Source organism: Streptopelia decaocto, assembly GCF_964273445.1.
Source record: "Streptopelia decaocto genome assembly, chromosome: 6".
Lineage (NCBI taxonomy): Eukaryota > Metazoa > Chordata > Aves > Columbiformes > Columbidae > Streptopelia > Streptopelia decaocto.
The window spans coordinates 64,484,731-64,505,835 of record NC_138660.1 but is presented as its reverse complement, the minus strand read 5'-3'; the positions used below and the strand labels follow the sequence as shown (position 1 = coordinate 64,505,835).

At 40.2% G+C, this 21,105-nt stretch overlaps 1 protein-coding gene across 32 annotated transcripts in view; it reads left to right on the top strand.

The window, feature by feature from the left end:
* Nucleotides 1-21,105, top strand: part of GTDC1 (glycosyltransferase like domain containing 1) — a 187,612-nt gene that overhangs the window by 40,432 nt on the left and 126,075 nt on the right. For 21 of the 32 annotated variants that reach the window (XR_014184294.1, XR_014184295.1, XR_014184296.1 and 18 more), the window contains 3 exons: nucleotides 69-147; nucleotides 3,475-3,661; nucleotides 20,761-20,971. Coding sequence is in view for 28 of the 32 variants with exons in the window: in XM_082055202.1 (XP_081911328.1) it covers nucleotides 20,790-20,971 (182 nt within the window). In the remaining 4 variants the exon portion in view is untranslated. Of the gene's footprint in view, nucleotides 1-68; nucleotides 148-3,474; nucleotides 3,662-19,842; nucleotides 19,935-20,271; nucleotides 20,432-20,760; nucleotides 20,972-21,105 lie in introns of those variants that run through there. The other 11 variants (XM_082055203.1, XM_082055225.1, XM_082055224.1 and 8 more) reach the window with 6 other exon arrangements.

Here is a 21,105-nt window from a genome sequence, read left to right as displayed (position 1 = left end):
AACTGCGGTGAGGACTTCTATATTTCAATATTCTAAACTAAATTAACTTGCTTGTTACCTTTCCATAGAGGCACTTTGGATTTCTTCTAAGTGTGAATCAGCGCTGAAGTTTAAACGCCTGAACTTGTGTTTCTTGTGCACGCTCAGGTAATACCCACTGAAATTAATAATCCCCATGCTTGTCTACGTGATGAAGTTGTTATACTGATTTAAATAGAGCTGATCAAAATAAATTGCAGCTCTCTAGGTGGGACAGCAGCAGCTTTCCCTGTGTGTCTCCCCAAAATGTCCTCCCTGGTCTTAAATTTGTCATTTTTAATGCTGTCCTATTGTTTTCATTGAGAGGGATTAGTCAAGGTAAATTGTAGCTTTTGTAGCATTAACATTAGTTTATATATGTCATGTTTGTCTCCTAGCTAAACTAAATACTACTTTTTTTTTTTTTTTAACCATCACAGTTTGTTTAAAATAACTAGTCTACGTAGAACTTTATATAGTGTCTCCAGTGAGGAAAAAATCATTAACAGATGCATATTTTCAGCACTTTTAAAAAAAAATAATGTTTGCATTTCCTGACTATCACTGGACACCCATCAGAAGGGTGCAGGAGGACCCGTTTCTGGTGGGGGGGTGTTGTTTTTTGGAGGGATGGCTGGAACCAAAGCCGTTGCTTCTCAGGTATCCGAAACAATGGCCTTGCATGGGTGCTGGGGAAGTCCCAGGTAATGGCAATTAGGCCTGGAAACCATTAAAATAATTTGGCTGTGGTTCTTTGGATGAGACCGGTGTCAGAAGAAGCAATGTACTTTGTAAGGTGTTAGCAGCAGATTAAAAATAAAAATTATAATATCTATCAGGTGTACGTGGTGTAGCTTCAAGGAGAATATAGCTTGTGGACATGACAACTGTGACAGGGGCCTGTGCCTGAGTTGGATTTCATGTGCCTTTCTCCTCACGAAATGTAACGTTTTTTCCTTCACGTTTCACATAGAAGCAGACAAATGAGGAAGAAAATCAAATATTTTGTGGGAAGCATATGGAGGAGCCCTCCTAGGCCTGTTTTCATTATGTTTCCAAGCCCTTTGGACAGAGTTCTGAAAAGCAGGATGTCTGGCAGGCCGGGAAGAACGAGGTGCCTGGCTGCTCTTCCTGGGCCTAATGGCAGAGCCTCCTTTGATCAGAAGGAGAATTATATTCTCTAATTCTTCTACAAAAGTTCTTTTAAAGTCGTCAGCCAGTCGTTTATGCTCCTCCACGGCTTTTGTTTAAAAAAATAAAAGTAATTTTATTGAAATGGAAGCACGTCGCCAAACAGTGCGAGTTAAACCTACCTGTATATCCCAGTCGGGATCTGCTTTATTGCATTTTTTCTGTTACCAAAAAAGTAGTATTTTTATTATTTGTAAAAGAGGCAGAGCAGGAGACGCTATCGTACGTAAAAACATCATGAACCGTACATTTGTGAGAACTGATCCTTTCTGCTGGGGCTTTTCTTTAGTTACAGGTTTTTCTTCAGCACTTACATCCTCAATTTACATGCCTGCCTTCAGATTTTATCTGTTCTGACAAAGAGTACACAGATAATTGCTAAAATAGAAGTTAGCAGGAAATTCGAGGGTCTTTTTTTGTGTTTCTGAACTAGACAAAATTGTTATAGTATATTTCTATATTCTCGTTCTTTTAGATAATTATTTCCTCCTGTACGTAAGTAACGCTATTAACAGCGACGGTGCTTTGAACTGTCATTTCGTACCACTTGAAGTTAATTGCTGGAAAACCGGGGGTTTTTTTCTCCACGTTAACCGGTTTCATAGAAAGTGTCTCTCTTTACTGAGGATGTCACTGTGAGGTAGTAATAACTACAGTAAACTGAATAACGGAGCAATCAAGCCTTTGATCGTGCAAAAACGTAAGCACGTGTTGAACTCTACACTCGACCTATCCCATTTACTTGATATTGTTGCAGTGTAAAGCACCAAATGTTATAGTTTATATTTACTGTTCTCAGTAGTTTCTCTGAAATGATAAGAAAACCAGGCATCTTATCCTGTAGTACAGTGAGTAGAACAATGTATCAGCATTGATACAGCACGATCTTGCTTTCAAAATAATTGCAGAGGATGAGCTGATTTTGGTAATTTAATAACTCACTATTTGCAAAGTCATTCAGATTTGTGTGAGGGACTTTTCCTGCTATTGGAGGCAATGAAACACAAAACTTGCAATAGTTGTTGTGGTTATCCAACAGTATGTAGTTATAGAATACTTATTACATGATCTTTAGTGTCTGTATTTAATCTAGTGCAACTTTCTAGTTTACATTGAGGGATGCGACTCACAAGACTGTCATTTATATTCCTTTACATTATAAAATGTACTTGACAAAAGACTTGAGATAATTTTTCTCAATGTTTGGATTCTGTGGGATCAGAAGTCAGGCCAGTACATCCCAATGTAGCAAGTACCTTCTTGGAATATGTTCTGGGATTATAAAGCGCAGAAGTATGTACATTTTTTGTTAGCGCCAACAATGCCTTCATTGTAGGAATCTTTTTTTGAAAAGATTTAGTAAGTTTAATAATTACTATGGAATACTTACAAATGCATCTTTTCTGCAAAGAATTGAAAGAGATTTTTTTTCCTATTGGCATTTGAAAAGCAGAAAAAAGTGACTACTGCAACAGAATTTTATTAATGAATGATTTACACTGGTTCCAGCTGTGACCATGTGATTAGTCCTTCACTAAGCAACAATGGGTATTTTCTTTCTGCTTTTATTTGATTTCCAAGAATGTGTCATCTGTTACATAAACTGCTGCCAGTATACCCCATGTATACTGGTATTTTTTATTTCCCCGAAGCGTAAGATGAATACCCACCCATATCCTTCTGGAAATACTGTTTTAAATGAATTGGGAATTTTATTGACTATATCTGATTCAGCATGCCAAAAGTCATAAAACTTAAAATATTTATTAAAAGCACTAGGCTGTAGGATGCCTTGTTCCCTGGTAGTGCAAAAGATAGATTATTTTCACTTTTACATTTCTATCTTAATATTTTATTACAGCAATACAATGTGTTATAGAGGTGGACAAGCCTGCAGATTGAAATGTGGATAGTCCAGATTGTTCCTTTCCCTCGACCATATGGTGTAGTTCTAAAAGCCTTTTGTACGCTGTCTGTTCAGTTAATTGTAAACTCGGTCTTTAACGTACCTTAAAAAATGAGATATATGTGAACTAAAAGTCACCATATCCTCTGGTAAGTAAAGTTTGCTATAATATATCTAAATTTACAGTCCTGGTCTCTTGGTAGATTTTCTTTCTGGGCGAATTTGAAAGTCTTTCGCTGTTTCTTGGTAACGAATGTGAGTCTGTGCATGTGGAGAGACAGGTTTTTCCATTTCCTCCTCAAGAAAGGGGGGGAGATTCGAGTCTATAATGAACATTTCATAATATTTTTGCTTGGCAGGCAGCTCTGCCAGTGGGTGATGTGCAGGAACATCGAAGATTTCTGACAGATGGATGGTAGGACTTCTAATACACCTACACACGTTTCGGCGTCTGATGTTCCCCGTGTTCCTCTGATGCCTGAGAAGCTTCTGCTCACAATTTGGTCTGATGTTGCCCAGCGCTGGGCTTTAGAAGAGCAGAACCAAGTAAGTCTCTCTCTGAATTTTCATATGCCACAGAGAGGCTAATTTATTCTAGTCCTTGCAGAGCGAAGCATTTATTATGGAGGCAAAACAATTTTTTATATATATATATATATAAATATAATAGAGTTAAAAACTAATTGTTAGAGGGTTTGAGAATGAATTTTATTTTCTGTTGTCTCAACATAAGAAGCTATTTGGGACAAGTGACTGTGCCAGGATGCAAACCCCCCTCTCTCCCCCTCCCTTCCTTCGATATGGAAGGAGTAGACCCATCTCCCTCTCTCTCTGCTGCCTGAGGCTGACAGCTGCTTTTGTTTGGCCCCAGAGCCCCCTGGCCAGGGCCGTTAGGAGAACGGAGTGCCAAGGCGCCAGGGAGCCGCTGGGCGCCCGGGGCCAGTGTGGGGGACGTTTGGAGGCTTCAGGGGCACCCACAGTCAGTGTGGGGGTGCAGAGAAGCTTCTGGAATGCCCACAGTCAGAGCTGATCAGCCTATAAAAATGGGACTCTCGTTGAGACTCCGCCCCTTGTCGCGGGTCTCTCGGAGCATGAGCGAGATGCTGCCGCTGAGACCCCCCGGGATGGAGACTCCACTGGCCTCGCCGCCACGGGTCTGAGGAAGATTAACCCTCGCAGGATTGCGAGTGTATCTACTTCCCATGCACATGTGCACGCGTACTTTCCGTGCTCAATATGAGCACGTGTAAAATTAATCCTCGCATAATCGCGGGTGTATTTTCCTCCTGTACTTCCACATAAGCATGTCTAACTTTCTGTGCACTTTTGCACGCGTACTTTCCGTGCTTAATACAAGCACGTGTAAAATTTACCCTCGCAGGATTGCGAGTGTATCGACTTTCCGTGCACATTTGCACGTGTACTTTTTGTGCTCAATATGAGCACGTGTATAAATTTTCCTCCCATGCTCCCACATAAGCACATGTAACTTTCTGTGCATATTTGCACGTGTATTTCTCCTCACAGGGTTGCGAGTGTATTATAAATTTACCCTCGCGGAATCGCAAGTGTACACTTCCCGTACTCATTACAAGTGTGTGTGTCCCTTTAAAATAATCCCACACCGTGTTCAGGCAAGTGTGGACTCTTCCCGGACTCAGGGGCGGCTCCGGTATTGTTTTTGGTGAAGCCATGTGCATGCACTCTGTGGACCTCCTGAATTATTAGTTGCTGCCCCTTAATAACTTTCCTCAACTGATATCCGAACCTGTATTTAAGTCACTTTTTGAGTGCTATAACGCTGTTTCTCACCGGTATAATACAAGTTGTTTTGGACCCTGTTGTCCCTTAAACTAACCTTGGGGTGCCTCCGTGACAGTTTTCAATGAAGACTGGCTTGATACATCTAAGGAGAAAAGAGTAAGAGTCTCATTGACACTACACTTCTGTGGGTCCCAACCTGTTTTTCAGCATTGGAATGGTTGCTCGTTAGTGGTAGGAAGGCTCATGTAATTTGTGGCTTTGGAGATAAAAAAAATCACTGAAATTAAAGGAAAAAAAGCCAAAACATTGGAATCAAGCAAGAAGTAAATGACAATAGTGGAGAGTGAGACTAATGTGCTGTGAGTGGCCTCTCATAATGAAACTTATTGATCTGTACTGAATTTTCAAGGGATTTCGGATATTTCTTTTATCAATAGCTGAATGCAATGGAGTGGGTAACCTTAGGGGATATTAGAAAGGAAAAAAAATGCATTTTTTGCCTGCAGTGATTAAATAAAGTAATTTTGACCTTTGTTTAGCATGCAGAAATGGAGAGAGCTTCAGCAAGAGTCTTCTCAAAATGGAAACAAGTAATAACCAGTAGCCAATAGCACATCTATTTCTTCCCATTAGACAGTATTGTGAAATGGTGTAAAAGTCATCAATTTAAATAGCATGATGTAATCGAACAGCTGAAAGCTGCTGGATAACCATAGTTTTTCTTTCTTTGGCTTTTTTGTATTCTTCAGCATATAAGATGTTTTATTTAGTAGTTTCTTCTAAAATTTCGCCTTTTGGAAGGATGGAAAAGGAGCAGACGGGGTTTGTGTGCTGCAGTGATGCTGTGCATAGTGGCCAGTGTATATGGTGAAATGTGCAGCATCTTATTTTCATTCCCTACTTTTTTGGCTGCCAAGTGAAATCAGCGGGAGCGAGAAAAGTGTCTGTGGGCAGAACTCTTGCTTTTTGCCATCCAAGTAGTTCAGAAGCTCTGAAACGCAAGAAACCACACGTAACGCTTGAAGAATCCAGCTGTAATTTTGAGAGCTGAAAGAGAAAGCAGTGAGCGAATATTTGCTGCAGCTTCCATAAGATGAGAGCCGTTCTCACAGCCTGTGATTTGCCACTTGCAGAGAATATATAAAACCAAAGCTACCTGTTTTTACTGCTCACTGGCAAATGTGAGGCTTAATTCATTAGAGCAGACAGCGCAAACAAGATCTGCTCACTTGAATGGTTTTTAAAAAAAGGCCTAATTTAACTTGTCATGATAATTCCAAAATATGAGAAACAGAGTCATAGAAAATAACATTTTCAGCGAAAATGTAAGTGTTTTGGTAAAAAAAATTATTTTGTTTACTTGTATTTTAATGGTGGTTTCTTTAATGTTGTGCATGTCCACCCAGAACAGTTACTAACGATGCCAGCTTAATTTGTAAAACAGCAGAGTCAGAGACTGGCACTTTTGTAGACTACAGATTTGTTAGATTTGTCAAAATACCCCAAACTATTTGGCTGCTTTTGAGGATTGCATCTCTTTCAGTAAGTTATACACACACAAGTTCAGCAATTTCAAAGAAGAGGGTGGACTTTCATGCTTCTGAGAGGACTCGAAAGCATCGTTGACGTAGTTTTACCTGTATGGGAGGTCTGGATCATAGCGGTACAGATTTCCCTGGGTTCATGTGAATGTGTTCAGGGTTTCAACCTGTGGGCAGATTAGAACACCAAACATCAAAACACTTGGGCTTAGAGGAGCATGTGCAGAGTAAGCATAGGAGAGTGTGAGTAGACTTAAAGTATTAATGAGGAGGGGCTGGAAAAGAGAGAAAAAGAACAAAAGAGCAACAAGACTGGTGAAGGGACTTGAACACAAGCCCTATGGGGAGAGGCTGAGGGAGCTGCGCTTGTTTAGTCTGGAGAAGAGGAGGCTCAGAGGTGAGCTCAGCACTCTCTAGAACTACCTGAAGGGCAGTTCTAGCCAGGTGGGGATTGGGCTCTTCTCCCAGGCAGTCAGCAATAGGACAAGGGGGCATGGGCTTCAACTCTGCCAGGGGAAATTGAGGCTGGAGATTAGAAAGCAATTCTGTGCAGAGAGAGTGGTCAGGCATTGGAATGGCTGCCCAGGGAGGTGCTGGACTCACCGGCCCTGGAGGTTTTTAACCTGAGATTGGCCATGGCACTTAGTGCCATGATCTAGTCAATGGACGGGAGTTGGACCAAGGGTTGGACTTGATGATCTCTGAGGTCTTTTCCAACCCAGTCGATTCTGTGATTCTGTGAAAAAGTTCAAAGAAGAGAAAAGGATGATGTAGGTCTAAGGTAAGTACAACAGGAGATAACTAGAAACGGAGAGAGAACAGGAAACAAAATAGAAGATGTTAAGGAACATAAAGAGGAAATCAGGAATTCAGTTGTTTGAGGAACAATTCATATGCTTTCAAGAAGTGTGGATGTTCCTTTTGAAGATAGAATTCATCAGCTAACCAGATGAAAAATAGATATTAATAGAGGATAGAAAATTTTGTCTCGTTTTCAGTTTAAAAAATGAAAGTACAATCTGGGTAAAATATGTATTTGTCTGTATTTTCTTACAGGGGTTCATGCTAATGAAAAATGAACACTTGTTCAGGGTATTTTTTCACATGTGGCAAAATGGCAAGTAAATTCCTGCTGGTTTAAAATAGAATGTGCGTTGAGGTGGCTGGAAGTAGGACACAGAAGTCACTGCTCCTTTCTTCTGCTCTTGGCTTTATTGGAAAACTACTGTTTGAAAACTGTGTAAATCACAATTTCTAATTCAAGTTTTCTCATCTGTAAAGCAGAGATAACAATACCTACCTACCTCATAGGAGTGTTGTGAGGTTTAATTAATGTTTGTTAAGCTCTCCAGCCTTTTTGGACGAAAGCGGATAAATGAAACCTCTTGTTAACAATGGGAAAGTGCCAGGCAGAAGATGTAGAGTGATTTTGAGGTTGGAACAAGGAGATAGAACAGTTACACTTTATTTAAAGCATATTAAAAAAAAAAAGGAAAATGTTTGGTTAGAAGTGATAGAATTGTTAGATTTATTGAATCCAAGCATTTTCTTACAATTAGCTTGTAATTTGAACATGTATGTAGGTCTAGATCTTTTGAGGTCCTTTCCAATCCCTAGCATTCTGTGATTTGGTGATCTGTTTTTTGTTTCAACTTCAGATAGTTTAGAAGTTCGTTGCCTTTGAAAAGTTGAATAATTCATCTATGTTCCCTTTCTGCCTCCGTTGGGAAGTGGATTCTTTATACTCTACCTACCTATGCCAAACCAAACCAAGTGTTTCTCCATCCTCAAACTTGTATCAAGGTTTCTGGAAGGGCTGAACTGCTGTATTTGGAGGTCATAGACTTTGGAATAACAAGTAGGCAACAATAATAGTAACAAAGACATGAAATTCTGTGTATGTATGAATATGTGTCTCCAGTATAATTTGAGCAACCCAATAATAAGATCAAGAGAAAAATTTTTGAGACAATTTTGACACAAATAATAGAGTGAATTAGTGTTGAGTGATAAGAAAATCGGGGCGGGGGGGTGGGGGGGGAGGGATTAGTTTTGCTACACCTTTTTTCTGAAGCTTTTTTTTTCTGATTCAGATAGGAAATAGTCAAAATAACCTTTCTTGTTGCAGTCAAAGGAAATGCTGTATATATTCACCAGCAAGTTTCTTAGAATTGACTCTGCCTGTAGCTGCAAACTTAACAAACATCGTGGTGTGTCAGCAACATCCCAGGTGTCATTATAAATGTCAGCAGTATGTAAGTGGCATTTGTAAATAAGCACAAACATGCGAAATGGTCCTTGTTTGTTACCAACCCTTACGCACCTTCCTTGTGCCGGAGCTTCGTGCTTGGTTGAGTAGCTCATGTGAGTTGAATATACGCTAAATATCAAGTGGTGTTGCACAGCTTGAAAAGAAAAAAGAACTTTAAAGAAAGCAAGCAGACTTTTGATATTTTTTTCCCCAAGTTGTTCTGTTAATGCCCAAGAAAACGCTTCCACAAGTGTTAAGAAACCAGCTGTCTCTAGACTCCAGGAAAAGTCATTTATGGATCTCTCTTGTCCATAGCCATTCAGACTTTCAGTGGAAGGCAGAGCGCCGCTGCTCTCGAGAGGAGCTTGAATCAACTCGCATGAATATTGCCCTCTCCAGGGATATTGGCATGCAAAACAGATGTCGTTCGTCTTCAATGCACCTCACAAATGGGTTCTTAACCACTTGGAAATGAACAGGCAGAGTCGGGAGTAGGTTCTCTTCAGCGGAAGCGAACTGATGCGTAATCAGTGTGGATAGGTGGCAATAACTCCTTTCTCAAAGTGTTTGGTACTGTTTAATTTGGGTACCTTGCTGGTGTTGTTTTCCATTGTATGTATTTACTGGAGGCAGCTAAACCTGTGCAAGCACAGCAACAAGCTGTTGTCATTCTGAACATCCAATGTTTTTTTCCCCTCACCATTTCCCCTCTCTCTTAATTATATTTTATCTCCAATATTCAAACTGGGAGAGTGAAGCATCTTGCAAGCTATTTCTTCTTTAAACATGGGGCTAAACCAGTTCCATAAAGCACCTTCAAGCATCTCCATCTGACTGATGTTTGTGGGACCAACCTCTGCTTAAACAGAGATGGAAGACAGAATTTGAAAAGCTTCAGAAAGATCTTAATCGTTTGCCTTGTGGTAAGATAACACCCGTGTAACACCTCTCATAGATTTGGATCCATTTTATGAAAGCGATTTGTGAAATTCTTAACATAATTGAAGGTACGTTTAAATTCATCTTTGTACACAAAGCAATTGTTTCCTTGCATTTTCTAAAAATAGCAAAATATAGCGGTGTCCAGAGCATCAGCGCAGCAAAAATGCAGCGTCTTTATTTTCAGCTGTGACTGATAAATAAGGATGCACCAAGTTCCCTGGGTCACAGAGTAACTTCCAACGTACCGCCAATAAAATCCACTTAAATGAAGCGAACTTCTGGGGCCTAAATTTTCTTTGCTTGAATTTCTGCAGACTTCTGAGACTTCATTGCTCAGCAGGGTGTATTTGTTACAGGGACTGGAAGAAGGTGCAGCTGCTAAGGGCAGAAGTTTCTGAAGGTGAAGACGGTTCACAATTTCCCTTTTTCCTTTTGTTGCCTGGAAGTCAACACTAAGAAACTTCATTAAAACTGCCCAAGGTCACTGGAGTTCTAGCGAAGACTAAAAAACATCATCATCATCTGAAAACTCAGATGAGCCACTGAACTTGACTTTTATCAAGAAGGAGTTTTCTAATTCAAATAATCTGGATAAAAGCACTAACCCAGTATTTGGTATGAACCCATTTAGTGCCAAACCTTTATACACCACACTTCCACCACAGAGCGCATTTCCCCCAGCCACTTTTATGCCACCAGTCCAGACCGGTATTCCTGGGCTGCGACCATACCCAGGACTAGATCAGATGAGCTTCCTAGCACACGTGGCCTATACTTACCCAACTGGAGCAGCTACTTTTGCTGATATGCAAAAAATTGGGATTTTATACTTCACCAAGCCACACAACAGCGAATGCTATGGTAAATAGGGAAGAACTTGTCTTAGTCTTAGTGTTTGGTGTGTTTGGGTTGAAAGCGTTTGTAGGAAAAGTGTTCACGGTTTCACCTGGAGGAAGAGCAAACGCTGTGGATGTGGCTTGAGTTACTGGCAGGTTGGTGTTATTTCTGCTGAGCGGTTCCTATGAGCGTTTTGAGACCTGGCGAGTACCTGGTGTATTTTCCCAGTGTCTTAAGCTCCACAATTGACTGTTCTTTGTAAATGCAAAAAAAAAAAGTAATGGAAGATAATATTGAAGCTTTTGGCTGTAGTGTTGCTTTGAATCTCCTTGCATGTGGAAGGGTCTCTGATCTAACCAATGCCTTTATTTTAAAGGTGTTTCCAAGCTGTGCATGTGCTGTTCTTCAGGTCTCCAAGAGGCACTTAGAGCTGCTGGTGGTATTGTCAAAAATTTCCTGGTGGCCGGAATAACTATGTGAGCCTTAAATCTGTAGTAAGAGTCAGAACTGCTCCTTAACTTGCTGGTGAAACTTGTGGTCCTTGTGTCTTTGAAATGAAGAAGTGGGAATATTGAGCACAGACCTTGCATGTATGAGGTGTAAAGGGTTTCCCATGTTGGCATTTCATCATATCAGCGATGTCAGTAAGAGCACCTATTAACACCAGCTATACTTTAATTAGTTAGGATTTTCCAGTAACGGCCTTCAAATAGTTTCTTGAGCTCTGAACGCTGCAGGGAAGATGGTTTTCTCTGCACCCCTGTAGTCACGGCCGTTATAAACCACGCTTCACGTTAACGTTTGCAGGAGGAGCACGCTGGGTTCTGCAGGTTTGCTGAAGTGGCTGATGAGTACCAGCATCGTTTGGGTTTTGTCGAACAGGATGTTTGATTTCGATAAGGGTTTTCAGGTTTTAGGAGGGAAGTTTGATGAGCATGGCCAGTTGACTCAGGCACAGGAAATGATTTTCAGGCCTTTTTTTTTTATTGGCAGAGAGGTGATCATCAAATGACACTAAAACTGAAATTTTAAGTGAGTTTTACTATGTTCATGAGTTATAATGAAGTAAAATTAAAAAAAAGAACTGTCTTTAACTCTTCATTGGAGACTCCAATAGCTTGTGCTATAGCCAGATTTTGGTGTGTGCCACCACAACAACATTAAGGCACAGGTTTTCTGATGATGTTGGTTTTAATGGTGTTTTTCTAATCCCAACCATCTGATAATCTTCAAGGAAAAATATATTACATCTTGATGTCTTCTTTGCATGTCCTTGCCTTGCTGTTATGTGTGGCAGTGCAAAAAAGGGCCGTGGTCCTCCCATCTCCGTGAGAGCCTCCCTCAGACATTAGTATTTATTCATTTTGCAGTATCCACTTTTAAGCCATCAGCTCAGAACCTAAACTTGTTTACAAAATAACCTTCCCAAACAGATTGTTTTGTGATGCTTGTATATCACTTTTATTAATGAAAAAAAAACAATTCCTGAAATGCTCACCATTTAAATTGACAGATGATACCAGACATCTTTATTTAACTCATGTCAATATTTTTCAGCTTTCTGCGATGTGTGTGTCCATAGAGACTTTCCAGTGGAGGATATAGGCACCTTAACTTTCTCATAGTGGCACAGTAAAATAAAATATCTGAATATGCTTATTTTCATTGCTTTAAGCAAATCCCTGGAAGTATTTCACAGGCTTTGCGGACAACAGAATGGAAAAAAGTGGTGAAAGTCGTAAGATTTGCTATTCTTGGGTCAGCAGATATCTTGGGGAATACTTGGACAGAGCCATTGGAAAGCACTTTGACCGTACTCCAGAGCCTTTAATTTTGCTACAGCCTTTTCAGAATGTTTTGTTAAAACTTTATAGGGAAATTATCTACAGGAAATGTGATGCCGCACCGCTAAATTAAATGGGCAACTCTCATTGTGTTAGATTTATAAATTGGTGTGGGTAACAGATCTTCTGCATGTCAAGTTGGAAATAGGATGTAAATATTCTTCAAGTGGAAAACTACGTTTAGCGCCATATAAAGTCCTCGTTCGATGTTGTGTGATGTTTACTATGGCATCTGAGAGCTTTTGAGCAGTTTCTGATGCTGAATGGAGTTAATGAAGCTAATGAAATGTGTTTTTGTTCTCATAGATCCATAGTGTGAAGCATTGGTTGAGGTCCTGACAAGACAAGAGTCGGCCAAGTGAAAACCCAAAAATTATTTCATCTGTTGTATTCTATACTTAATAGTTAAAATTAAGGGTATTTTGTACAGCTAACTTTGCAACCTTGAAGTTACTTTATGAGTCACAAGACTGTCATATCCAAACTGCTGTAGGGACCTTATACGTAAATGTTGCTGCTTATAAACAAATGAAAACCTGATGATTTATTCTCTTCACTTGGTGAAAGCTTCTGTGGCTTTGCAAAATCCTCATGATTATAATTTTAAATTGCTTGTGGTGCAGGTTTTTAGGTGTATAACATGGCAGATCTATTTGGCACCCCTTTCGAGGTCCATTTTCCGTCATGACTGAACCTCAGCGACATGTGTTGTGAAGTTCACATATCTGTCCCTGGGTAATACTGCTCCGTGTGGGACTCCTCCCGGATTTCACAGCTGAACTCAATTTGACAGTAAATCTCATCCCCTCCTTTTTGTTGACTCAAGGTGTGACTGAAGATGCAGAACCTTTCATCACATATTCAAAGGGATAGTTTCTGACTGCAAAATAAATCTGGCTTGTGCCCACTCAAAAGTTGCTGCCAAACTTCTCGGGCTACCAAGCCTAATGTTTCAATTAATGTTTAAATTAACTCTTGCAATTCCAGCTTTTGTACAAGAGGAGTGTTTTAAGTGCTAAACCTCAAACTTCCATGGTATGAGAATGGTTCGCTGTTCGTCATTTAAGGTTTTACTATTTCAAATTTACTGTAGAAAACTAAGCCAATTTTTTGATGTAGGATGGTTCTGTTATCTCATGGAGCAGTTAACAATGGCTTCTACGAACTATAGATTGTCTTTCATATAAAATTAATTAAAATAGCTGCAAGTCATTTTTTTTCATGTGTGTATATATATGTTCTTAAACTGGCTATGGGTGCAGTTCGTAATTCCTACCTTTCTATAGAGAAACTGCTCTGAAGCCCAGAATGTGTAGAGCACATTTCTCATCATATTCCTAATAAATTGGAGAAATTTCAAAGTGCCAGCCCATTATTACCAGACTGGTGCTTTTTCTGTAATAGGAAACTAGCAACTAATATGTCTCCTGTCAAGTTTAAAAATAGTGCTACATCTCCCATTACCACACCTATTAGTTCTCTATCCACTTGGAGATGTTCTAAATCAAGTATTGTTCATCTATTTAAACCTAATGTAAGCCCTCAAGATCATCAATATTATCAAATTTATAGTAATTGGTACTGGAAAAGATGAGTCTTGCAAACTGCCTTGAGCCTTCAAGCGCCATAAACACAGGCCAAATAAGTTGGATAAAACCAACATGCCATGAAACCACATTGGCAGTCTCTGTTAAAGTAAGTTATCATTATTCCAGGCTTTTGAATTACACGGCAAATGGGAGCTTATAATTAAATCAGAATAACTTGTTTTCTATCAACTACAAATGCTAACCTTGCATTTTCAGGTAATGCTCTTAGATTAGATCTGTTCTGGGATTTTTGAAAAACCTGTTACTGGCTGAAGAGCCACCCAAAATAACCTTAGAACTTCTTGTGAATCATAAAATAGTTTGGGTTGGAAGGGACATTTAAAGGTTGTCTAGTGCCCCCCCTGCCATGAGCAGGGACATCTTCACCAGCTCAGGGTGCTCAGAGCCCCGTCCAGCCTGGCCTGGGATGTCTCCAGGGATGGTTCAGCCACCACCTCTCTGGCCAACCTGGGCCAGGCTCTCACCACCCTCAGGGGAAAAATTTCCTTCCTCATGTCCAGCCTGAATCTCCCTCTTTTAGTTTAAAACCATCACCCCTTGTCCTGTTGTAACAGGCCCTGCTGAAAAGTCTGTCCCCATCTTTCTTGTAGGCCCCTTTTCAGTACCGAAAGGCTCCTTTTAAGTACCGAAGATAAGGGATTGTTTAATATCTACCGCTCTGCAGTGTGCTTCTGGAAATCTATTTGGACTATTAAAGGGAAGAAAAGGCAGAAGAAACTGTGGAAGCGTAACCCAGTTTGCTGGCGATGGGTGGTTGTGGCTGTACTGGTTTTCCTGGCCGATCATGGCCCCTGGTTCTCCACCACTCTTTCATATTTTCCTATTCTCTTTTGGCTTAGAAATTGGGCAAATGTCCTTCTAATTAAATATCAAAAATAATGACTTTGTGAATACTCAGGAAGGTAGTTTACAGACTGTTTAGTTTCACCAATACCCTGTTCTGGACTAAGTAGACCACTTAGTAGATGAATTCAAGACATTCAAATCAAGTTGTGTGTTGTAATTGCTGTTGACAATGTACTGGGAATCCAGAGATTGGGCAGTGAAATGTCCCTGAAAATAGCTCTTTTGAGTGCTGTGCTCCAAAGGGGGATGGATATGTGCTTCCCACCAGGGCAGGGTGGCTGTATCTGGGTTTGAATTAACCATACATGTGATCCACAGATGTTTTTCTCCACTGGAAAAAAATAAATTGCGATAATTTACTTTATTCAATATAGATTAAGATCTTCAAAGATGTTGATTGAGGATGTCTAGAAGTATAAATGCAAAGTATTTATAACAATTTTGGACTGTCAGGCAAGAAGGTGAAAATAAAATTTGAAGGATTAAATTTTTTTGCTTTTCTATAGCTGAAAAAAACACCCCTACAACACATTTAATTTACAGCAGGAAATAAAAGCCATTACTGACTTTGCATAGATAAAAGCATAAAACAATTTAAATACTGAGTTTTAAAATGCATGCTCGGCATCAACAACTTTTTCATATGGATCTATAGCAATATTGTTTACTTAACATGTGGAGGATAATGCGTGGATTTTACACCATGTTATTTTCTAAACACATAAACTCCAAAAGGAGCCATTAGGGTCTCTTGTGTCAGGGTGGCTCTGGATTAATCTTGAAAGTGTAACTTTCCTGCTGTTGCATTTCAGGGTAGAAAGCAGAGCTACCAGAACGGAGCCTGTTGATCCTCACAGTTTGTATTTCAGTTAAAATCAAAGCATTTCTTTAAAAATTGTAGTGTTGGCAGTTCAGAATGCATCATCTCCCGTGCTGTGGCGTTCCTCACCTCTGTGGGATGGACACCTGTCCTGTGCTCTCACCCGTGAGCGTTTTCAGGAGTGTAATTCTGAGAATGAGGAAAAAATAAGTGCACATTTTAAAGTGCATTATAAGCAGTTGTGTTTTCAATATATGTGTATTAACAGTACGGCTTAAAATAGTCCATTGAAGAGTAACTTAGCAGTCCTTTAGGCAAACACTTCAAGTAAGTATCATAAATGAGCTTTACACTGAAAGGGATTTTGAGGCAGAATTCTCAGATGGTGGAATCCTTACCTGAGACTATTCGGAATTCCGTCACTTTCTCCCATTCAATCCGTTTTTATTTCTGGCTGGGAATTAATTATCAATGTAACGAAGACAGTCAAACATATATGTTAATCGTAAGCACAGAAAAATGCTATATTTTAGTGTTTAGCGAAACAAAACCAGCACAATCCCTCTTGGTTTCGGTGGTGACTGTTGGGTGTCTGTGCTGCCTGCAGGTAACGCTGGGTTTTGATGTTCTGTAGGTGTTTGCAACTCTCGGGTTGCGTGGATGGGCCAGACTGTGGTTTAAGGGCGTCACCAGTAAATTAATATCGGTGCCGATACAGACATCCAAATAAAGGTGAGCGATTTTGGTTTACCGCATTCTCAAAAGAGGTAGAGAGTTTCTTGCTTTTTCCAGTTGATTTGTATCAAAGATCAATTAAGCGGCACTCTCGCCTTGCGCGTTGATGGAGTTTAGTAATGACAAACCTCACAGCCGGTACTTTTGGGTGATCTAAATAGGAGTTGAATTTTGGTCGAACTTTACAAACGTGTTTGTGTTGAAGGTTTCGGTGAGTCAGTGAAGCGAGTGGGAGGGGAACACGGGCTCTTTCAATCTGGGTCTGTGTCTCTACACACGGCGTCCCCGCTCCAAACGGGTGCGTGTCCTGGGGCTGGGAGAAAGGTAAAGATCCTGTAATAATCCTATGGAAAAATCCCATTTTACCGGAATGTGAGAAGTTTTGGTGTTTATCAGGTGTTACGGTGTGTTGATCTGAAATCATCCATAGATACATCTACATCCACAATTCGTACCTGCTGGGTTTTGTAGTGGGTTGAGTTGTAAGATACCGAACCACGTGTGCTCTGGATACGGCGGTGGAATAAATGTCTCATACGTGTGGGACTGCGACCGTTAAAACAATCATTACTGAAACCATATACCTTATTTCCTGTAACTAATGGCAGCTCTCTACCTATGGAATATATTAACAATTATTCCTTTGGTTTTGGATTGTTGCTCAACTATTTTGTTGGACAGATATTTAAACATGATCTATAATTTATGTTGTCTGAGTACGTCAATGAACGGAGCTAATTATGGCTTTCTGGTGCGAGCTGTGCTGATGTTTGTGAAACCACGCTTCTGTTTGAAAGAGCGAATGTATGTTCTTTAATAAATCATGGAAAATGATGAGTTTTCTCTGCCTAGGTTGGTTAACAAAAATACTTTAATTGCTGTTCACCTGGAGTTCAAAAAGAAGCAATGATTTCTGCGGCTTGTTGAGCAGTGAATTCTTCTGCGCCCTTAAAGTAGGTTTTTATTTATTACCCTGTGTAGTGCTCAGGATTTCTTTTAAAGGAAAATTATTGGGTCAAACAGCAGTGGTGCATTTAGGGACTGTGTTTTCTGCAGTGTCACCGTGTGCTGGAGCTGAAGCAGATGGGAAAAGCCCTCGATGAACGTGGCTTTGAGAAACAGCACCTCATCACCTACCTACGTTCCTCAGTACTTTAATATAATACTCTATTAGTCATGTCATTTTTGATACTGTTACCACCTGAGAGGGTTTTCTTATTTTCACATTGTTTCTTATTAATATATATCCTGAAGAATGTGCTGCTAACAGTTGGTACAGGCAGAGTAACACATTTTCAAAGCAGTTTTTTGAGAGGAACACCCAGGATTGTTGGCTCCAGAGAGGAAGCACAGTAATGAGAAAGGGGAAGCCGTTCTGTTTTTCTAATATTTGTTGTTTTCTTTGAAATGGGGAAAAGAATACCTGGAGTGATTTATATTTAATTGAGGATTGCATTCCATCAGATACGCTGAATGTTCTCAGGCCATTTATCAGCTGTGTCTTTTCAAGACCTCCGAGGAGTCTGCGGTACATATTTACCTTAACTCGGCTAGGTCAAGGGAAATAAGGCAAGAATAATAGATGTTATTTTTGTATGTGAACAAAACTAGAAGTCATGTGGGTGAAATATGAGGTAAATAAGTGTCCTACCTCCTCTGTGCCTTTTAAAATTATTAGTTATATATAATATCATTTCCTTTGCGTTATCAGTGTATCTCTTTAAAACAGAGGATTTATTGGCTTTTTCATTGTTCCAGCTTAGTCAATCCCTGAAGTCAATGAGACATATATTGTGCTCCTGTTATTCTTCAGTAGTTTCATGTTTAAGTAGCCTCTTGTTAAGAAAAAAAACCCTAACAAAACATGCCACAGTTGCTCCTTATTTAACGTATTTTGTAATGTAATTGGATGTATATTTCTGGTGAGGTAGGAGCATAATACGACACTAGAATCCTACAAGTGCTATTGAGGATTTTAGTGAGCAGTACCTAAATTTTTGGGGACCGAAGGTTTAATAAGAAAGCCTTTAAGCTTCAGGTTGTCTCCGATCGGTGCGTCGTTGCTGCTTTTCATGTGCTGCTGCCGTGGGGTCTACGTGTGATATTGCGAAGAATTAGGCAGCAAGAACCATTTAACCCCCACTTCACGACGCATCCACAATTCCAACCCCGTTTCCCAGTGTAAATAGCCGAAGGGAGCTTATTGCACGGCGATGTTTGTGTAATATTTGCATAACACGCTTTTATCTAAAGGTGGGATAAAGGCAGAATAACCTAAATGTCAGGGTCTTTAAGCAAGAAGGAAACCTGAGAACTGAGAGAGTCTCTTACCGTCAGCACGTACAGTCATTCTCTGTCCCCGTGAGGGGCGTACGGTGAAAACTGTTGCAAAATAACACCCGAGAGCACGTTGTTGATTCAGCTAAACCCAGCGATAAACCGGTTTCAGAACCAGCCTGATGAAGTGCGATTTGATCAGATATTTCATGAGCGAATTACTTTATTACTGATACCACTAATGATTGGTAAATTAACTGCAACTCGTTCTCCCTGAGCGACTGACTCAATGACATTTACCAACTTTTCACGTATCCCTTTTTTTGGGGGGGGGGGGCTGAATTTGCAAAACGCTTCCTTCTAGTCTTTTGAGTTAAATTTTCGACGACGTTTGATGACAAGCATAGCATGATTAATTACGAATTGTTCTTTAGGTGAATAGTGCATATTCTAAAACACAGCTTGTGTTTTTATAGCAGTTATTACCCTGCAGGCTCCAAAAGGGCTTTGGAGTTGAGCGTCTGATTTCGGTTACATCATTGTGAATTCAGAAAACGTCAGTGATCTCAAAAGTGTGATTATGTTTTTTTCTTTATTTTGAAATTAGGTCAGTGGAAAAGAGAACTGAATCTGCTTTGCTACCTGAAAAGCAGCAAGCTCCAAAATGGAGTGAAATCTCTGCTTCTACAAGGCAATCGTTTTTCTTTTGAAAGCAACATGTTTGTCCACAAAAAATAATTTATTTGAAACAGTATGGGGGAGTGAATAATAAAGCAAATTATAATATGAATCCAGGCTGGATTAGGGCAAGGAAAGTCAGAGCACAGAATACTTTTGCTGATTAATCTGTAATGACCCGGGAGATCGGCATTGCTGTTTCTGTTTGCTCCATGATGGGCCAGTGACTCAGAGCGATCTAAAGGCTTCTTATATTTTGTCTTGCAATTAGATTTAGTCAGCGTTTGGGCTTTTATTGCTGGCAAGTTGATCTTTTGATAGCTACAGTGCACTCGTAAGGTGGGTTTGTTTGCTTCTTTTCTGCCCTCTGATCACAAATCCATACATTTTTTAACCTGGTCTTGAATTCAACTAAATTGCAAGGTTGAGATGATGATTGAGATTTTCTGGAGAGTATGTAGCTCTCTGTTGAATTCTCGCTTTTTGTCAGCAGAGGGTTTGAGAAGATAAGGATTACAGTCTGAAAGCACCAGAAATTACAGGTCAGGAAATGCATGTACCGTCTTGCGATATACGGCATCAGACATGACGCTCGAGCAAAGAAGTTTAATGCAGAGTCCTCCCTTTTTAAGGGTATATAGAGAAGGAAACCATCAGAGAAGCAGTCTTGGATGGTGAATACCTTTCAGGGTTTTTGTTTTCAACTTCTGTCTCTGATGGTTTTGCTCAAAGCATCTGAAAAGCAGCTTTTTCAGTGCCCCAAGTCTGTGACTCACGAAGGAGATGAGCAATAGTCACAGGGTTTTCGTCTTTCCCGTCGCTTTGGGCAGCGCGTTTGCATCCTGTTTGTGAGCAGCACTGGGGTTTCTCAGCTCAGAGCTTCCTTAAGCCTGCAAGACTCGTCTTTTCCAGCTATTTTGGAGTATTCAGAAATAAAAAGTCACTTGGATGGGAATCTCAGCTCCCAGGATGCAGGAGGGTCCTGAAGGATGCTCAGGCTGCATCTCCCCAGGCTGCTTTCTGGCTTTAACTCACCCACATGAACATTATTAGCAACTCTTGGGGCTGAAGGTGTGCTTGGATTGTTCTTTGGCTTTACCTACCGCCAGCAAAACCTGTGAAAAAATGAATAAACTACTTCCTAACCTATGGAAGAATGCTGCATTCAAGAGTGTGTAAAGTAGAGCTGCTTTTAAATATCTGGCTGAAAAGAGAACAGTAAATTCAAAATACAGTATTTCTTAAGTCATGCATGTTTTGATTAATTTAAAAATTAAAAATGGTATCTTTGTCACGGTCGAAACTAATAGGTGTGATAATTCTGCCATCAAGTAGCCTTCTCTGAGGTAAACTCATTAATATGATGTGGAAGATCAGTTTCATAAGAAAAATGAAGACACTGTAAGGCCTCGCAATGTTTCTTTTTTTCTCCAATATCCTTTCCTCAAATGAAAGAAAGTGTATTTCTAAAGGAAAATATTCCTCTGCTGTCATTTTCAGAATCCAGACGGATCTGAAGCACTTGAAAAATGAGCGTTCTTCTCATTGAAGCCTTTTATGGCGGCTCCCACAAACAGCTGATGGACCTTCTCCAGGAAGAGCTACAGGACGACTGTGTCCTCTGCACCCTCCCTGCCAAGAAGTGGCATTGGAAAGCACGGACTGCTGCCCTTTATTTCATGCAAACAGTGCCAACAAGTGCTAATTACAGGTAACCCAGGAACTGAATTATCTCAAAACTCAAATTACAGGGAGACCTTCAGCAGGTCTCATGAGCTGGCTCCTCAGTTATGTGCATGCAAGCATCTGTGCGCAAGCAAATGGAGACTTGCTGTGGAGATTACA